Here is an 18351-nt window from a genome sequence, read left to right on the forward strand (position 1 = left end):
CCTGGACATGCCAGCACATGTCAGGCATGTTTCCACAAACAGCAACATGTGAATAAGAAGCGGAAAAGTTTCACTGTGAAAACCTGTTTTGCCCACAGTGTCCTCCGTAACATTCCCGGATCAGCAATGGAAAACCCCATGGAAACCAGAGGCTGTCTGCTCAGTGGGTTCATCAAGCATTCTGATTCTGATCAGTCATCATCATTATCATCATCTTTCTGATTCCTCCAGATTAAAAATTAATATCATCCCGAATAAAGAAGAAAAAAAACAGCAGCAGAAAGGAACTGCTCCTCTGGGCTGGAAGGGGAAGAGTTTCTAAAATTGCTCCGCAGATGGAGCAGATTTCACGGCCAGTTTCTCCAAAATCAGAGGGACTGAAAAAAAATAAATAAATAAAAACAAAACCCCCAGAAAAATCTGTTTTTTGTTTGAGACGCAAATTTTCCCAAAGTTAGAGCAGAGCGTAACGAGCGAACTGAGAGACTGAAGAAAGATGCCTCATCATCTAACATCTATCATCCAGTTTCTGTCCTCAGCTTTCTCCAGGAGACGAGGGAAGAGATTGACCTCCGTTCTGTTCTTTAGGTTGGGTCCATTTCGGTTCTGTTCTGTGGTCCAGAAGCTCCATCTTTCTCCTCCCTCCATGTTCTTCATCAGATCCTTACCGCTGAAGAACATTCAGCTTTCAATACTTTGGGATCTTTTTACATTTACAAACTAAAAGCATCATGGATGGTGGAATTGATGTTTTCAGCAGGGCGTCGGCCCAGGGCTGCAGAGCCGGTTTGACCTTCACTTCTAAAAGTCTTGTCAACATGTCTTCCCGCATTCCTGCTGCAAGCACACACAACCTGGAGGCCTGCAGCATGGCGGAGTGATGTTTCACTCAAAACCGGGTCTCAGCCCGCCTGGTCCGGTTGGTTCTTTCAGGTCATTTTGGACCACATTAGCGTTTCCACCTGCTTCTTCTCTGTGGCGAACCGAGTCTGGATCTCCCACAGCTCCTCCCAGCAGCTGGAGGCAGAAGAACCAGAAACCAGGATGAACCCCACTGGTTCCTCTAATAGCTTTAATCCGTTATTCTACTGGTACCAAACAGAACCTGGGGTTTCCTTTCATCAGACTGGATGTTTCTGTCCCTTCTCCTGACTGATACCTTTGACTAAGACATAAGACAGTTATGACTGTTTTTAACATTTGTATAAATGAAGGGTAAAATAGAGCAAGCAGCTGGGCCTAGGAGGAGAACCAGAACCCAGAACTGGAACCCAGAACTGGAACAGAATCAACAAGCTTCATGTTTGACCTCTTGCTAACAGCTGTTTTTTTGCCTCTAGATTTGTTTGATTTTAAGTTGTTTTTTAATATTTCAGATAAATTAGTTTGAACATAGATTATTTTATATCTTTTTTTCAGCTTTCAATGCAAAATGTTCAGTTTAAACCCAAAACATTTCAACTCAGCTTTTCCACCTCGCCTGAAGCTCTTATGTTTCTGTTCGTGGATTTGATCCAGAACCTCCGACCCGATCAGTGACCTCCAGAAACCGGACTGATGTCAGCCTGATCATCTGGACCGGCTGCCTCCTCCAGTCCCACCCTGGAAACAACCTCACACTCCTCTGTTCCCTCTCTCATGTTACTGCAGCACATCTTGGCCCAAAGCGCCAGAACCATGACGTTACAGTTCTAGATGTTTCACTGAAGCTAGGCGGACCCGGAAAAAAACGGACCCGCCCAGCCTGGAAGCACAGACAGAACTGGGACTGTTCAGATGGACGTCCTGAGTGGCTGTGACCCAGGGGGAACACTGCAACCACAACCAACCAGACCACACATTACATCCAACACAAACGTTTCTGGGACGCAGAATCGGTGCCCCAATCATACACCATAACCATGGCAACAGCAGAGGTTTAGTCATCAGATGACCTTTGACCCCTGGGTTCACACAGCGAGGGAACTAACAGACCAAAGGACCCGAATCCAGGAGCCTAATCTGGAAACAGGATAGAAATGTTTTCTTCAGTTTTTCTAAAACTGCTATAAAGGGATTAGCAGAAATTAAGGGAACCAACAATGAATTAACAGAACTAAAGTTTTATTAATGGAACCAAAGATAAACAAAAAGACAGATTAACAGAACCACTGATTAATTAATGGATCCACAGATTAACAGAACCACTGATTAATGGAACCACTGATAATTTAATAAAAACACAGATTAACAGAACCACTGGCTGATTAGTATAACCACTGATTTATGAATGGAACCACAGATTAATAGAACCACTGATTAACAGAACCACATATTAATTAATAGAACGACAGATGAACAGAACCACAGATTAAGGGAATCCCTGTTTAACATAAATGAAGCCAAGGGCCTTTATTATCCAGTGCTTATTATCTAGTTGTATTTATTTATTCTGTTTTTCAGCCTGAAGGCATCAAATTTCACCTTCCCTGCTCAACAGCAAAACAGGAATCTGGATCCTAGTCTAGAACCCATAAACTTTGATTCTGGTCAGAGGGAAAACAGCTTCAGGTTTATTAATACTGGGCGGAACCACAGCCTGACTCGACCGGATCAGAACCTTTAAAATAATCATATAAACAGGAGTTCCTCCAGAACTTTTGTCTGAATCTTTGGGAAAAAGCAAGGTCCAGAAAGCAGATTGTTTTTTGGGTCAGAATGCGCCGAGATAAGGAGAAGAACAGTTTATCTAGTCAGAACCCGGAGCTGGTCCAGAACCCACAGGGAGGAGAACCAGAACAGGAGGAGAATCAGAACCCACAGGGAGGAGAACCAGAACTGGAGGATAATCAGAACCCACAGGGGGGAGAACCAGAACAGGAGGAGAACCAGAACCATTTCCTTAGCAGTTTCTTTTTCCTTTCTGACTGTAAAATTTCTAAAACCATGTAAATATATTAGAGAACAGATTCCAGGAGGTTCTGCTTTAGGCAGGTCAGATTATTCTGCATCAGAACCAGCTGACCAGAACTCTGGGTCCAGCCCGTCCAGGTTAGAAAGTTTCTGTCAGCAGAGATTCTGCCATCCGGTCAGGATCAAGCCCAGAGCCATAGAACCTGGTTCCGGTGGATGCACCTGCAGCTCACTTACAGTCCTGACATGAATGTCTGTCTGCAGACACACCCAGATCCGCAGATCCTCTCACTTTCAGCCCCCCCCTCCCAAACCGGTCCGACAGGTTGCAGAGCCGCTCGGTTCGGATCAATCAGAGTCCAGACGGATCGGAACTTTGTTCAACATCCACAAACAGATCCAGGTGTCCCGGACCGGAACCAGAGCCGGTTCTTACCTCTGATGGTGGCGGACGTGGCATCATCCAGGAGACTGGAAGCAGAGACCCCCATGGTGCTGCTGACGGATGAGGATCCACAGGTGGACTGGAGCTCAGGTGGAGAGCGGCCAGGAGCAGGAGGAGGAGGAGGAGGGTCCGCCCCGCCCTCTTCCTCCTCCTCCTCCTAAAGGATCATGTTAAGAGACAAACTTTTGGACCCAGAAGGTTCCCGGTAATAACTGATGTTTATTAAGCATCTCTGATGAATCCGAACATCAGAACATCAGAGGTTCGGTCTCTGAAATGAACCACCTGAGAGCGCAGCTGATGTCACAGCTCTAAGAGCCTCTGATTGGTTAATTCCCATCAGATTGGTTAAACGGATAATCACCTGAAACTCTACTTCCTGGTATGACGTCATTTTAAAACAATGTAGAGGATAGTGGACCCAGCAGGTCAGGTTCATCCTGCTGGAGGTTCTGATGGTCAGACATCCGATAGGAGATGGTTCTGCTCCACAGACCAAGGGGTTCGGTTCTTAATGGGAAACTGGATCAGAACCAGGATGAGAAAGCAGCACTGAGTAACTTCTAGGGAAGCCCTGCAGTGGCTGGGTTCCACAATTATTAGACAAGTTGTATATTTGAGGATTATTTTCAATATTTGGCCACAATCGTTTTCAAAATCAACCCAAAAGACTGTTTAATATTTTTGGAAGTTTTTTTTTAGATTTGGCCATTTTATGAGGATGTCTGTGGGTGCAGGTAAATATTACTGGTAAACCAATATAACAACTCAAAATTCAGAAATAAACATTTGTGACATTCAAAACAAAAACAAATCAGTGACCAATAAAGCCACCTTTCTTCACCATGATGCTCAAAAGCCTTCTATCCATAGATTCTGTCAGTGTCTTGATCTGTTTGCGATTCACATTGCATGCAGCAGCCACCACAGCCTCCCACACACTGTTCAGAGAGGTGGACTGTTTTCCCTCCCTGTAGATCTCACATTTCATGAAGGACCACAGGTTCAGATCAGGTGACCAAGGGGGCCATGTCATTTTTTCTCCATGTCATTATTTTTTCTCCTTTTAGACTGAGGGAGTCGATTCTGTGGAATCGACTCCTCAGGGACTTTGAACTTGGTGACGTTTTTATTTCACTGCTGAAAAAAGAAATGTAGAGTTTAAAGATCTGTTTAGGATTACCTGTTTGGTACCATTAGCTCAGAAAAAACAGGCTGAAATATGAAGCAAAAAAAAATTATCCACAGAAAAGAGCAGGAGTCATTCACAGAAAGATTTATTTGTGCTTCTAAAAGACGGATAAGAAAAATAAAATGAAATACTGTTTTCAGTAAATTAGATTAAAATCAAATTAACAGATTCATAAAAATGTGCTAAATGAACGTCATCAGGAAGGAGGAGCTGCCATTTTCCAAGGCTTTCCCGGGCTCAGACGGGGTTCTCGGTGCTGATGCTGGTCTGGGTGCTGCTGGTACCGACGTTTGTGCAGGTGGGGGCGCTGTGGTTGCTGAGGACTGATTTGAACTGCTGCAGCGTGGCGTCGGTTCGGACCCCCGTCGGGTCAAAGTGAGTCCGGCTCACCCTGAAGCCAGCCTCTGTCAGGTACTGCAGGAACTTGTTCAGCCTGTGGAGCAAAAATAGAGGAGTTCTGGTTCTATGAACCCAAATAACTGGAACAGAGTGAGAAGGAAACATAGTGCCCAGAGACATAGCAGTGGCAGTATCATGCTGAGGGGTTACATATCTTCATATGGACCTAAATCTGGGTTGGTTTAAACTGGACCCCAGGTTTTTCTGACTCCTATCAGGAGCTGGAGTCCATCTGTTTGCAGATGACGAACCCTTCAGAGGATTACATCATCATTCTTCTAAACGTCTCCTTTGCTGTGAGACAAACTCAAGGAAGTTCTGCTTCCCCAGAATATGTGGGTCTGGTTTGTTCCAGAGGTTTGTGTTTGGATGAAATCACACAAAATTTCCAATATCTAACAGCTTGGTTTTCAGCCATCAATCATCTTAATTATGCCTCTCTACGTTTTTTTTTTTGAGTTTGTTTTATTTTCCCAAACTCTTTATGTCTCCATGGATCTTTTTTTAGTCATGCCGCATATTTTGAGGCCTTTGTAATTGATGCTGAGTTGTTGATGTTGTGTGCTGGTCCCAGATGACTCACTTGGGCATGTTCATTCCCCGGATGCTGTGCCGGTTGACGCTGTAATAGAAAGGCGGATGTTCCAGGGAAGAGTCGGCCTTTAACTTCTTCACTACATTGCCAGATTCCTCCCCACTTTTCCTCTTCCCTGCAGGAAATACAAACATCCCACTGTTTTATTATGCAACCATGAAAAACACTGGTTTAAACCCAGTAAACAGTAAAACCCAGAAAGTTAGTAAGGACAACACTGACCTCTAGAGGACTGATGTAAAACTACACGTGTCCAGAACCATTTTTTCCATATATTTAGGATTTTAAACTTGTTTAAAGCTCAGAACCTTCTGGTATTTTATAGGTGATTAATAATACACTGGTTTGTTTTTTATTGTCTGTGCAGCTACTTTAGATATAAAATAATAACTACTACTACTGACCGGACTCATCAGCTGGACCTCCATCCTCTGCGCTCTGCAACGTCTTGATAACGACTCCACACTCCACTGCAGCAGAAAAACAGCCAATTCAGTATTTCATCCTGCATATGTAACAGACTGTGTCCAGGCTGAGATGGTTACCCTGGTTGGTGAGAGCGGACGACCCGTGCACCAAAGACTTGAGGGGGGTGCACTCAGACTCGCAGATCAGAGTTTTGACGAGTGGCTGGATGTCGTCCATGCTGTGGTGCACGGCTGCAGACAGCATCCTCCTCAGGAAGCCGGTGTTAAACAGAGGACCAGACCTGCAAACAGGGGCATCAAACCCACCTTTCTATTTGCACAGAAATAAATGTTTCAGACTGAGAAGTGACCTTTACTTTTTAGAACCATTTACTCCACATCTGGTCAGTTTAATTAAGGAAAACACGATCTGTCTGATTTGGTTGTAAATAAATAAATCATCATTTAGTTCTCCAGAATCATTCAGAGAGTTTGTTTTTAATTTAAGTTTTATGTTTTTACCACAGAGGTCCCAGCTGCACCGCGGTCCTTCCAGGCAGACTGCCATGACAGTTACAGGGGAGTGTGTCTACAAGAAAAATAAAGCATTAAAGCAAGATGTATACTTCAGTCAAAAGTGACTTTCCTTTAAATACGGAACATCAACAGAGTTGTGTGGGGAAAAAGTTGCTGTCAATGTTTTTTACAGGGATTAAAGTTCTTTTTTTTTTCATATGATTAAGTTGAACTAAACATCAAGATTAGCTTTAAAAAATATCCTATTAATTAAATGATAAATAAAAATAAGTAAACTGATCTGATTGGTGAACATGAAAGCAGAAGATCCTCTAAAACAAAAATTATGTTAAATAAATCCAACTTAACCGGCTTAAGCTAATTTATATAAGATGCTTTATAAACACATAACATCAAGTTAAACTATACTAAGCTAAATTAACAAAAAGCGATCTTCAAATAATTAGGAGCTTCACTAGGATCTGCTCAGAATTATCAACACACATGACTCGACCAAAGTATCGTAGGATTTCAGGTTTATAAAAAGATTAGATAAAAAAGGCTAAAAGCTGGGATTAAAGAAAATAAATCAGCTACACAAAACTACGTGTATTTAAACCAGGGCTCCGAACCGGTTCAAGAACGAAAACCGGAAACAAACGGAATTTTACAAGGAACGGAAACAAAAATGAAAAGGTCTTCAACTGTTCCGGAACAGAAACGTTGTTCTGAAATCCACAAAACCAGTTAATCAAAAAAAATTTTTTTTAGTTCTCAGTATGCTTTTACAAAATTTCACAAAAGCATAGCCAATGTCAGTGGGGAAAAATATCTATTTCAGGTTGTGTGTTCACTTCGCCGCCGCCAGGCTCAATCCAGGCAGCTGTTAATATTTCCTCTTCCTTTTCCACTACCACCCCAGCACGATACTGAGATGCAACTGAGCAATCAACAAACATAAACAAATGTAACTGAGTTGAATTAATAACTTTAACTTGGTAATTCACAATAAAGGTTGCAAATATATCTCCCTATTAGACATTTCTAGCTACGAAAAACAAATCAGCCTCTACACTGTTCATGTGAGCTAACAAGCCAACATTAGCCAACTGAACTTAATATTAGCTGGCTAGTGCGGTTGTTACAGATTGAATACTGCAATTTATTTAGGCTTTTACATGTTTAGATGGGATGGAACCAAGAAAACCGGATGAGGAAATATTTCTCGTTTAATGCAGCGTCAAATTAACCAAACACTGCAGAAACGATAAGAACGAACGATATATTGCGTTCCGAACCGGTTCAGAGCCGATATGTTGGTGGCGGAACATAAGAACGAAAACGTTAAACATACAAAACTGTTCGGAACGGAATGATGGAAAAATTATTTTGTTTTCAAGCCCCGATTTAAACTGAAGCTAAATGAGTCTAGGGTATGCTAATGCTAATTCAATGAGCTAATCCACACAACTACTCTAGATGTAACGAACCTGCTGAAATCTAAGATAAAAAAAAAAAGATAAATAAATAAAAGACTACAACTATGCTAAGGTTCCCCCTGAAAACAGGTTAAAACAAGCTAGCGGTGTCATGCTATGCTGTCCCTAAACCGAGCTAAAATTAACAAAGCTAAGCTTGGCTAAAGTTCAGTGATCTTTGTAGTTGAGCTAAAATAAATTTAAAATAAGCCAAATGCAACAATAGCAAGCTAAAAATCGAGTAAACTAACCCGTTAGCGCAGTGGTTCTCAAACTTTTTCTGTCATTCCCCACTTTGGACAAGGGGGAATTTTCAAGCCCCGCCTGTCCCCATCGCCCCAACACAATGCTTATGAAATATGAAACAATCTTAAAATGTTCCAATTTTATTGAAGTAACAAGTAGTATCTAAATTAGTGCTGTCAAAATTATTGCGTTATTAATGGAATCTGCTACGGCACTCTTGCTGTCTGTGTACGCCACAGGTCAGTATTGTGTGTGTGTGTGTGTGTGTGTGTGTGTGTGTGTGTGTGTGTGTGTGTGTGTGTGTGTGTGTGTATGTGTGTGTGTGTGTTCTCATTTTTGTTAAGAGTCTGAAAAGTAACTTTCTAGAGCATAGACTACCTCCATCTAGTGATGTCGGTCTATTGATTTTGATGTATTGATTGAAAATTGTTCATTATTATCTTGGTTAATTAACATCTAATGTTAACTCTACTAAATTTTATAGCAGTAAGGTAAAATGCTTGTCTTTGTTCAAAAGACTGTATTAAGTGTAAAGACTGTCTTTTACATCAGCCTGTTTTCAGGGCCTTTTTTTTGCCTACATATTTGTTATTTTTTTGCTACATGCCTCCCCATCTTCTTGCCATATGTTTCTATGGCATAAATCAGTGTCTGTGACCTGTTCTCATTTTAAAAAAAGAACATTGGCACAAACCTAGCCTGTATGTATTTTTTTGTATGTCATCGAGAGTATTTAAATGATTTTCAATCAGGAAAAAAATGTGCGATTAAAATGCGATTAATCGCGAGTTAACTTAGGCATTGATGCGATTAATCGCGATTAAAATTTTTTTATCGATTGACAGCACTAATCTAAATACAAACTATCTACATCAAATAACAGCAAGCTCAAAAATAAAGAAAATAAAAATGCAGCTGTGTCAAAATTTGTATCAAGCTCAAAGATAGAAAAAATTAAAGTGCCACTCTGCAATCTGTTAATAAAAGAAAAGAAGTGAAATCCATCTGGCAATACAGGTCTATTTATCCCTGCATTAGTGGCTGCAATGAGCCTGTTTTGCATTGCGGTTTCTCAAAACGGTGTTGCAGGCTTGATACTGCCACTCTCAAGTCATGCTTTGTTTTCAGTGAAGCAACAGTTGAAAAGCCCATCTCACAGAGATATGATGTGGCAAAGGGAAGAAGAATGCACACAGCTCTCTGCCCGATGAGTGGATACTCCCTCTCCACTCCAAACCAGAAACATGAACATGTGGCTGTGTGAATCAAACGCCGTTATTTATTTCAGATAAAATATTTCAAATTCAGTTATTTATGATCAACCTGCGCCGTCAATCCCGGCGCATGTGCGCTTTATTTGCTGTCTGGACGCTGAGGGTAAACATGCTGTGTCCCTTACTGCAGCGCTGAGAGGGACTCCTGCGATAGCGGGGGAGAACGGGGTTGGGAGGGAGGAGGCGCCCCACGGCAGCACCTGCCGCTGGAGGACAAGAAAAGGAACGAGACGTGCTTTCACGTAGGAGCCTCCAAAAGTCGCTAGATTTGTCGCTAGTCGCTTTTTTGAAAAAGAGTCGCTGGAGGGGTCTGAAATATAGCGACAAAGTCGCTGAGTTGGCAACACTGGGGCGCGAAAGTTTATTCCGTTACAAATAATATGCCGACGTCACGTCAATCATTATTTTGGCACTTCAGTTCCAGGTGAAATTTTTCTAATGTTCTTTTAATTAGACTGCATACAGGCTAGTAATGATTACTTTGTGGGTTTGATTGGTCTAAAAAGCGGCAACATACAGCTATAAGGACAGTTTGCTCTCACAAGTTCCACATTTATAGTCACACACACACACACACACCGGAACTTGGCGCGCCCCACCTGTCACGTCTCAATTCCCCACCAGTGGGTCGCGCCACACACTTTGAGAACCGCGGCGTTAGTGTAACATGTAAGCTAATCATCAGTAAACGTATCCAGCTTGAATATGCCAAAGTACAGAACAACATTCTAGGCAAAATAAACAAACAAAAACAGCACAACAGTAGAATATTATAAAAAAAATTAATTGCATGTAAATCTTTGTAAAATGGGCTACATCTTAATGAATCACATTTTGTAAGGTATTGACATCGAGTTCCCAATGGGGGAAACAATGATTTTCTACTGACAACAAAAAACATGGCGCTGATCAGTGGGGCTGCTGGACATTGAGCATGGTTTATGTCAAACTGCAAGGATGACAGCAGCTCACCGTCCACCATGTTGCCTTGTTTCAGGAAGACTCTCTCCTCACACCACTGGCAGTGGACCAGCTTGCGAAGCCTCTTGGCCGACTCGTCCGCTTGAGTCGGACCTCTGAGTACCCTCACAACCACCAGCACAAAATGCTCCAACGCCACAGTCAGCAGCACCTCGATGCCTTTGTTACAGCGTGCCGCCGCTCTGCAACCATTAAGGGAAAGTCACATTAATAGTTCAAAGTCTCCATAGCAGACAGATGGAGAAGGAGTCCTACCTGGCCACGGCGGCAACAACCATGCGTGCAGCCAGCTCTTTGAAGTACTCTGTCCGGACGATGTGGCAGCCGTAGTGGCGCAGGGTGACATTGGGTGACTTGGCGTAGAGCGAGCCGGTGTCTGTTGATGTCACCGAGATGATGCCAAGGTTTCTGACGTTCCTGAAGGCAGCATCCAGGTAGTTAACAGCCGTGCCGAATGGATCCAGGTGGCTGGAAGACGAAACGTTTTGGTTGAGAGACTAGAAACATTTGATGACATCAGAATTTTCAGGATGTGTACGAAGATAAACTTACATATAGTCAAAAGGTCGCAAATGCATGATGACATTGGCGTCCATCTTGGCGACCTCCACGGTAGCAATAGGAGCCGTCTCTGCCTCACCGCCAACCTTATCGGTTCCCCGAGGGCCTCGAGAGCCTCCATCCACTCGGATGTTGTTCAGCTCACAGTTCTCTTTAATCATTTTGATGCACGTGTCATTGATGTCCGTTATGGTCACTTTGACGGCGTTCCGAAGGTGTTTGGCCCACTGGAGGCCCATGATGCCTAAAGGAAAGCATGACACAAAATGGACTCAGCGACCTTTAATCTGGGCCCAAGTCTGAAAACGTTCAGACGTTAGACCTCCAAGAACTGACCAACATGTCCAAAGAACCGTGAAGAAGCTTGGGCTTCTCAGATCAGTGATCATGATTCAAAAATGGGCAGGATAAACTCCGCCAAAATTTCCATCACAAGGAATTCAAAGCCAGAATCAGTACCAACCCATTTCATTTACCAGAGAAGATCTGGAAATATTCTTTGGACTAAAAAGTCAAAAGTAATCTTGGTAGAGGTTTGTGTCATGTTACAAATGGAGGAAAACTAGCAGCATTACATAAAAGAAACACCTACAGCCAATCACAGTGGTGGTAGCATGATGGTCTGGAGCTGCAGTGTTGCTTCAGAAATTAATTTGTTGCAATGAATGGGGACATTAATTTTGCCATCAGCTTCTGACCTAAAGTGAGACTGACACCATTTACCAAAACAAAACAAAACAAAACAAAGGTTTATGGGTGGTCTAATTACGGTAAAGTCCAAGTGAGATGGTTGGGCATGAGCTGACAGCATTGTGGGCAAGCATTGCATAAAGTGTTTAAAAAGAGTGTTTAAAAAGATTGTCTTTAAAAAATGTAATAAATTAAACATTATTTAGAAAATGTAAAAAAAATTATTTGAAACTGAAAACAAATTATTAATGATCTTTCTCAGATTTAAATGTTTATTTATTTTTTTTAACTAATGTGTTCTCAGCATGGGGGCGGGGCTTAAATAATAGGGTGTGGGTTGATGACTGACAGATTAAGTGCCTGAACAAACTATTCCAAGATGTTGAATTCAAGAACTGTGGGAAATAGAAATGAAAAAAAATTCTTGAACATTTTGGCCCCAATGCAGCTCCGTAAGCTGGCAGCTGATTCTACCTTAGTAACGGAATTGTTTGGACTCAGCTTCCCTGATCGTCTCAGATCATCTTAACTTGATATTAAAACCTGTTTGATGATGAAAATATCTCAGGAGGGAGAAAATACTTTCTCACACTGCAGCGGATCATTCTTCACAGCCAGACGATTTGCTGATCCAGCAGCACCGCCTCTGTCCGGTTTCGGTAGAGCTGTTCTCACCTGTTGCTCCAAACGCGTCCAGACACTCCAGCGGGCTTCTCTCCTCTGCCAGAACAGCGAGGGAACAAAACACCAGCTGCCTGCAACAAAAACATGCAGCTTTAGCGGACCTCCATGCTGGTTCTGATCCGGGTTAACCTGAAGCTTCTCTGGACCTGTTGGTCTTCATCTTCCGGTTGAAGTAGGTGTCGCTCTTCAGCGGGGTGGTGTGGTTCGGCAGGAGCTGGACGTTGGTTCCGAGTTCTTTCATGATCTCGTAGTCCTGACCCGACGGGGCTGTGGAAAAGCAGACCCAGTTTCAGAGGGAGGGTGGTCTCAGTGGGGTTTGATGTGATGTGGGATGGTCCTCACTCGGCTCCTCCACCTGGACCTCTGAGCTCCCGCAGTAGCTGGCCTCCGTCTCTCCTTTGTTGTCATGGCGTCTGAGGTGGCTGATCATGTCGGTCCTACGGGCGATGGTGACAGAGCAAACCACGCAGTGGTAGTGGGCCATGTGTCTCCCCGCCCCCTGGAGGAGGAACAGAACAGTTTGGACACAAGGTTCAGACTTATGAAGCGAAACAATCACAGGCTTACTTCATCAGAACCATTCTGTTTCTAGGGTGGACTGACTGAAGAACCTTAAACTCCTCCTGATGTTGACTCGGATTTTTAAACATGTTCCACAATTAATGGTGGGAACCTTTTTCAGAACCAAGTAGGAAGAAGCTGTGTCCAGGTTTCAGCCATTGTCAAACTGACCAGAAGACAGGTGGAAGAACTCCTCCTTCCTTTGGTTTCATCCACAAAACAACAACAAACAGCATAAGGCTGCCACCGCCGTGCTTCACAGCAGGACTTCTGGAGGGTTCATTGTGAAATGAAAGAATTTAAGATGTTTTTAAGAATAACATTTTAAACTACATAAGATTTAAAACTTGGAGCAGAATCTTTAAACAGCCAAACTGCTTGCAGGCAGATTTCTGTCCAATCAGGTCAGACCTCACTGTATGTGAAGGAGCAGGAGTTCAGCATTAATGATGAACTGGTCCTCCAGTAATTTCTGAGGACAGACTTGATTTCGTGGTGCCTCCTGAGATCCTCCTGACCATCTGAGCCGATTACTTACCCGGTTTTAGAAGAAAGGCTAGAACCAATCCACACAGGTTTTAATCCTGTGGGCTAGACCTGAACGTCTTAATGTAGACCGATGACACTGTGTTATCCTGCTGAACGGATCAGAACCTGCTGAGTTTAACGACTCCGATCTATGGAGCCTGGATATTACAGGTAAACTGAACCCAGAGAATAATCCGGATTCGTGTTCATAGAAACTCCTGCAGCTGCAGGTTGCTGCATCAATCCCCCCTAGAAGAACCTCGAACACAGAAAAAAACTTTCTGAGCTCCACTGTGACCCCGCCCCCCTCACCGGATCTCCACTCTGGCTGGGCCTGGGGTTCCTACAGGGCAGGTGGCAGATGCACATCCTGCTGCCTGGAAGGAGATGGAGGTCAACAGGCAGATCAACAGCAGGTTCCAGTTTGATTCAGTGAAGAAAACAAGGCGTTACCCTGGAAATCCACGTAGACCTTCCAGTGGAGCTTCTGCAGGTGTCTGCGTAGTTTGTGGCTGTAGCAAGCTTTGAACTTCTCCTCTGGACAAAGAGGGCAGGACTTCCGCCCCGCTGGAGGGAGAAAGAAAACATCCAACAGTCATCAGGATCCAGCTGAAAAAATCCTCAATTATCTATCAGCATGTTGGATTTTAATTCCAGTAAATGTTTTATGGAAATGAGAAACTTTGACTATTAAGAGTTGAGCCTGAAGGAGTTTATCCGCTTGAATATTTTGTTTTTGAAGAAGAAAATTAACATTGTAGGTGGTATTGAGGGACTGAACTCACCCCCATTTAGGTCCACCAGCATCTCTAGGCCTTCCAGCTTGGTCTGGATGGAGATGTGTCTGTCTGCATGCAGGGAACAAATATAACAAGTTTTTATTTCATGCATCTGTTACTGCGAGTCCACAGATGGGCAGCTGATCAGCTTAATTACCGGAGGTCGTGGTTGAAGGTTTGGTGTCACTGTCTGCAGCTTGGACCGGCCCCCCGGGAGCCTGGACCAGCGCCCCAGGAGCATCCTCATCTGTATCACCTTCAAAACCAGACGAGAGGAATTTAAATCAGACTTTCTGCTCCAGTTTGAACTTTTTTTGAAATTCTTATCAAAAATACAAAAAATCACGAGAATAAAAAAACAAAACACATTTAATTTAAAAAAAGAATATCCTTAGATGATAGATTTAGAGAGACTTTCTTGTCATTTTGTACACACTGAGTGTATACAAAACGAAATTTAGGTTAGTACAGCTCTAAAGACATTTCAATTTTTAAAGTGCAGCAGTAAAAAAAATTAAACATGTTCATCAAATGTAAACATTAGATTGGTGTATGATTTACAGTTTTTCCAACTTTCAGCATTATTTTATTATTATTTTTTTTAACCCCATTTTATACAGCAGTTCAGCAGTCTAATGGCAGTGGGTAGGAAGCTGTGGCAGACTCTGCTGGTCCTGCATCGAATGATGCAAAGCCTCTTCCCAGAGGGCAGCAGGAAGAACAGTCCATGGTGGGGGGTGAGGGGTCACTGATGATGTTACGGGCCTGGGACACGCAGCGCTGGGATGAAATGTCTCTTATGGAGGGAAGAGGAGCCCCAATCATCTTCTCTGCTGTTCTCACTACTCTCCTCACCTTCTTCCAGCCTGTGGCGCTGCAGCCTCCACACCACACAGTGAGACAGCTGGTCAGAATGCTCTCTATGGTGCTTCTGTAGAAGGTGGTGAGGATGGGTGGGGGCAGGCTCATATGATGAACAGTTACTTTTCAATTCTTGAGATATTTTTATGATCTGGAATTCAGTAACATCTAGTAACCAGTAAGATGAAAGGTTAATGGTTCCCAAACTTTTCCAGTTTGGTACTGTGGATTAAATTGATTTTGATGAGACACCAGAGGTTTGATTTAAAAAGCGGGTTTATGGAAAACTCTAAGTTTTCTTAACCTGAAAACAGGGAAACTGAGTTTTCCAGTTCACAAAGAGAGTTCCTCAACTCTGTGTCTGTCGCCATAGTAACATTCTCCCTCAGAGCTAACCTGGCCGGTAGCAGTGTCCTCTGCCTTCGCTCTCCTTACAACCAATAATAGTGTTTTCTTTCCTGATTTAGTCAGATTTTTGTCATAGTTTTGTGCATAAAAAAAAAAAAAAAAAAAAAAAAAACATTTACCAGGTCCATTAGGCACATTAAGATTTAAAAACAAATATTGTATGTGAGTTTTGACGAAGATCCTTTTAAAGAATGATCAGCACTTTTTCATAGATACGGTAATTAAATTTATACAAGTCAGTTGACAGGATATAATTATTTGTTTTTGGTTTGTTTTGTATGAACAGCATGTGGATCATTTTATTTTATTTATTTTCATAGTACATGAAGTACTACAGAAGTTATTTTCAGATCACACATAGATTAATTCCGCGGGGGAAAAAGGATTTACTTTAGGATTAGGATTCATTCAGTGATAACAACCTACTGAGCCTACTGACACAATCTGAAGCCAGTCTATGGGATAGCTAACCTCTCATAACAACCGTTTATTGGGATGATAACAACCGAAGTGATTGCAAACAGCCGCTTAGTATTTACTGTGTAAAAGAAGACTGAATGAAACTGAAGAACCCAATGAGAAGATTAACATGTCTTATCTATTAGAGCAATGTTTTCTTCATCTGCTTTCTCTGCCAGATGATTTCACCTAAATAGATACATTGACCAACTGCCATTCAAGAAATAGCTCTATAATGATATCATGGTCACAACAGACTACGGCAAGCCAATATATGTATTAGTATTACTAAATATATATTCTTGATATCTGAAAAAAAAAAATCCTTGTCAAAATGACGATTTCACACAAAGTGACATTCTTTACATCTAAAATAAACATTCTGGATGTCTAGAAATTCATTTCAGATCTTCATATTCCTATAGTTACTGGTCAGCATTTGTATTATTAAGATATTATGAATAAATATTCAGCCAAGCTGATGAATATCAAAACGGCCACTTAAAATGTGTGAACATTTCTAGATATATAAAAATTAATTCTTACTAGTGTAATCTTTTTTTTATTTTTTTTAACTTTCTGAAATTCGGTTTCTGCTGCAAAAATGTAATCAGTAATAATGTAATCAGTCTAGGAGTGTGATTCTGATCAGGAATAATCATATTTTAGTGATCTACAAATGGAACAACAGAAAGGAGGGTGCTTTTAATAAATGTAAAAACAGCCTGCCATAGCCCAACTTACAGAAACCTACACATTAACTGGAGCAACAATCTGCTTCGCCATCTTCCTCTCCTTTGCAGCAGTAGTGCTGTTGCTCGGTCTTTTAAACACATTCTCCATTTTTTTTTTTTTTCATTGAAATCTTTAGTTCCAGTGGGGTTAAATAAACACTTCCTGTTTCCTGTTGTCATGGTGATTCGTTGAATTTACTAGTGGACTTACTTAGGGTTGATTGAATTAATTCACAGCAGCCGCTTTGAAACCGAAAACTCAGAGTTACCAACATTAGGCGAGATCAATTTAGAATTGCAGATTTGAATCTGACTTTATTAAGCCTCCTTTGCGAAACGAACCCCAGAGGAAGTTCTTACTGAAAACAGCAATAACTCTTATCAGGGATTGTATTAATTATCAATATTTTTATATTTATTTTCAGTATATTTACCTCAGGTTTTATTCTTTCCTTTATGTTGTTCTTACAGTTTGTTTTTTTTTTTTATAAATATTTATTCCGGTTTTAAAGTGCAATTCTCTTTATCTGAGCCTTGCTTCGTGTGAACAGTTCTGTGTCTAAAGACCTTTTCACTTTTTTCAGTGTATCTGGGTATGAATATGTTTTAAACTGCTGCAAATAAATAAAGGAACCATGAACCTATTAAAATGTTTCTATGTCACACCGTCAGCAGTGCTGTGGGGCTTTACATTCATTAAAATAACACTAACAAACATCTTCCTAATAGACTTTTTCCTTCCAGATCATTTTCTGAGTATTGGATGCAGCGCTCTGACCCAGATCAAAACTATCAGATCAGGTTTTGGTTTCTATTAATCTGGTTTGCTGCTGTTTGTCCACGAAATACCGACAGAGAAAAATATTTAATAAAGTTCGAAAACGCCGACTTATCTCTGTGCTTTCAGGAAATCGTGAATTCGGGACCTCTAGTTCTCTTTTTTTTTTTTTTTTTTTTTAACAAAGTTTTTGTTTTCAGTGTGAACTTCCACTTCGTGTCTATGAGCGCTTCTGCAGCAGAGGAAACAGCTGGCCAGATGTGCGCACTTAAACCCCTGCCGCCGCCGCGCTGTTCTGCGGCTGCGCCTCCATTCATCCATCCATGTTGTTGTTGACTGTTTAGGCCCTATGGCGGAGCTCCGCGCTGAGGCCCTCCTCGCGCTTCGTTCTTCAAACTCAGATTCTGGAGAAATTCTACACGCATTGATGCAAAGTTTGCCGCGTGGGTTCAAATCGCTCTTATCGCCACAGGATCAGCGCATCGACGGAGACGTGACGCGTTTTTACTCACGTTTGATACCTTCGTCCTCCTGGTGCTGCTGAGAAGCGTCCGCCTCTTTCAGCTCCGCCATTTCTGACTGCAGCAGCAGGCAGGAAGTAGGCTAACGTACGCACTGTACGCAAAATACGTAACTCCGGCGCAGTGCTCTGCTGCTACGCACAAAATCAAACTCTGCTCGGAAAAAATCGTTTTATAAAAGCAGAGCGCAGACTTCTGTCAGTCATGGTTTATGGCTGAACAATGTCATCATTTGGGTGAAGGAGGTGAAGCAGGAGCTGCTCACACAGGGGCGGGGCTAAATGGGGGGCCAGGGGTGGCCATGGCCACCCTTAGCCAATCATTGGCCACCCCTGTGGCCACCCCTACCATTTTCCCCACTC

The 18351-nt window shown here is 42.3% G+C and overlaps 2 protein-coding genes across 2 annotated transcripts in view; both read right to left on the reverse strand.

Annotated features, from left to right (window-relative positions):
- The window catches only part of niban1a (niban apoptosis regulator 1a), a 30869-nt gene extending 27386 nt beyond the window's left edge, over positions 1-3483 (reverse strand). Inside the window, exon 1 of the mRNA XM_038280768.1 lies at positions 3329-3483. Coding sequence (XP_038136696.1) covers positions 3329-3383 — 55 coding nt within the window. The 5' untranslated portion in view covers positions 3384-3483. The remainder of the gene's footprint in view (positions 1-3328) is intronic.
- A 1114-nt stretch (positions 3484-4597) lies between these two features.
- Positions 4598-18147, reverse strand: trmt1l (tRNA methyltransferase 1-like). Its single transcript, XM_038280787.1, has 16 exons — positions 17981-18147; positions 14386-14484; positions 14235-14297; positions 13903-14016; positions 13762-13826; positions 12703-12859; positions 12507-12627; positions 12352-12431; positions 10978-11230; positions 10681-10893; positions 10417-10607; positions 6453-6519; positions 6069-6232; positions 5928-5993; positions 5512-5638; positions 4598-4962 (listed from the first exon to the last, which is right to left on the reverse strand). The coding sequence occupies exons 1-16, from the start codon at positions 18039-18041 to the stop codon at positions 4767-4769; spliced, it is 2037 nt and encodes a 678-aa protein (XP_038136715.1). The 5' UTR covers positions 18042-18147; the 3' UTR covers positions 4598-4766.
- Positions 18148-18351: the final 204 nt, after the last annotated feature.

The sequence above is a fragment of the Cyprinodon tularosa genome, unplaced genomic scaffold (assembly GCF_016077235.1).
Source record: "Cyprinodon tularosa strain WSP-4 unplaced genomic scaffold, ASM1607723v1 ctg164, whole genome shotgun sequence".
Lineage (NCBI taxonomy): Eukaryota > Metazoa > Chordata > Actinopteri > Cyprinodontiformes > Cyprinodontidae > Cyprinodon > Cyprinodon tularosa.

What these genes read in the sequence shown, in the direction of transcription:
- trmt1l (XM_038280787.1), bottom strand. Translation starts at nt 18,041, where the DNA reads ATGGCGGAGCTGAAAGAGGCGGACGCTTCTCAGCAGCACCAGGAGGAC. An exon ending in ACCTTCAACCACGACCTCCG is followed by an intron (nt 14,298 to 14,385) that starts GTAATTAAGCTG and finishes CCCTGCATGCAG; the next exon opens with ACAGACACATCTCCATCCAG. An exon ending in GGTCCAGGTGGAGGAGCCGA is followed by an intron (nt 12,628 to 12,702) that starts GTGAGGACCATC and finishes GCTTTTCCACAG; the next exon opens with CCCCGTCGGGTCAGGACTAC.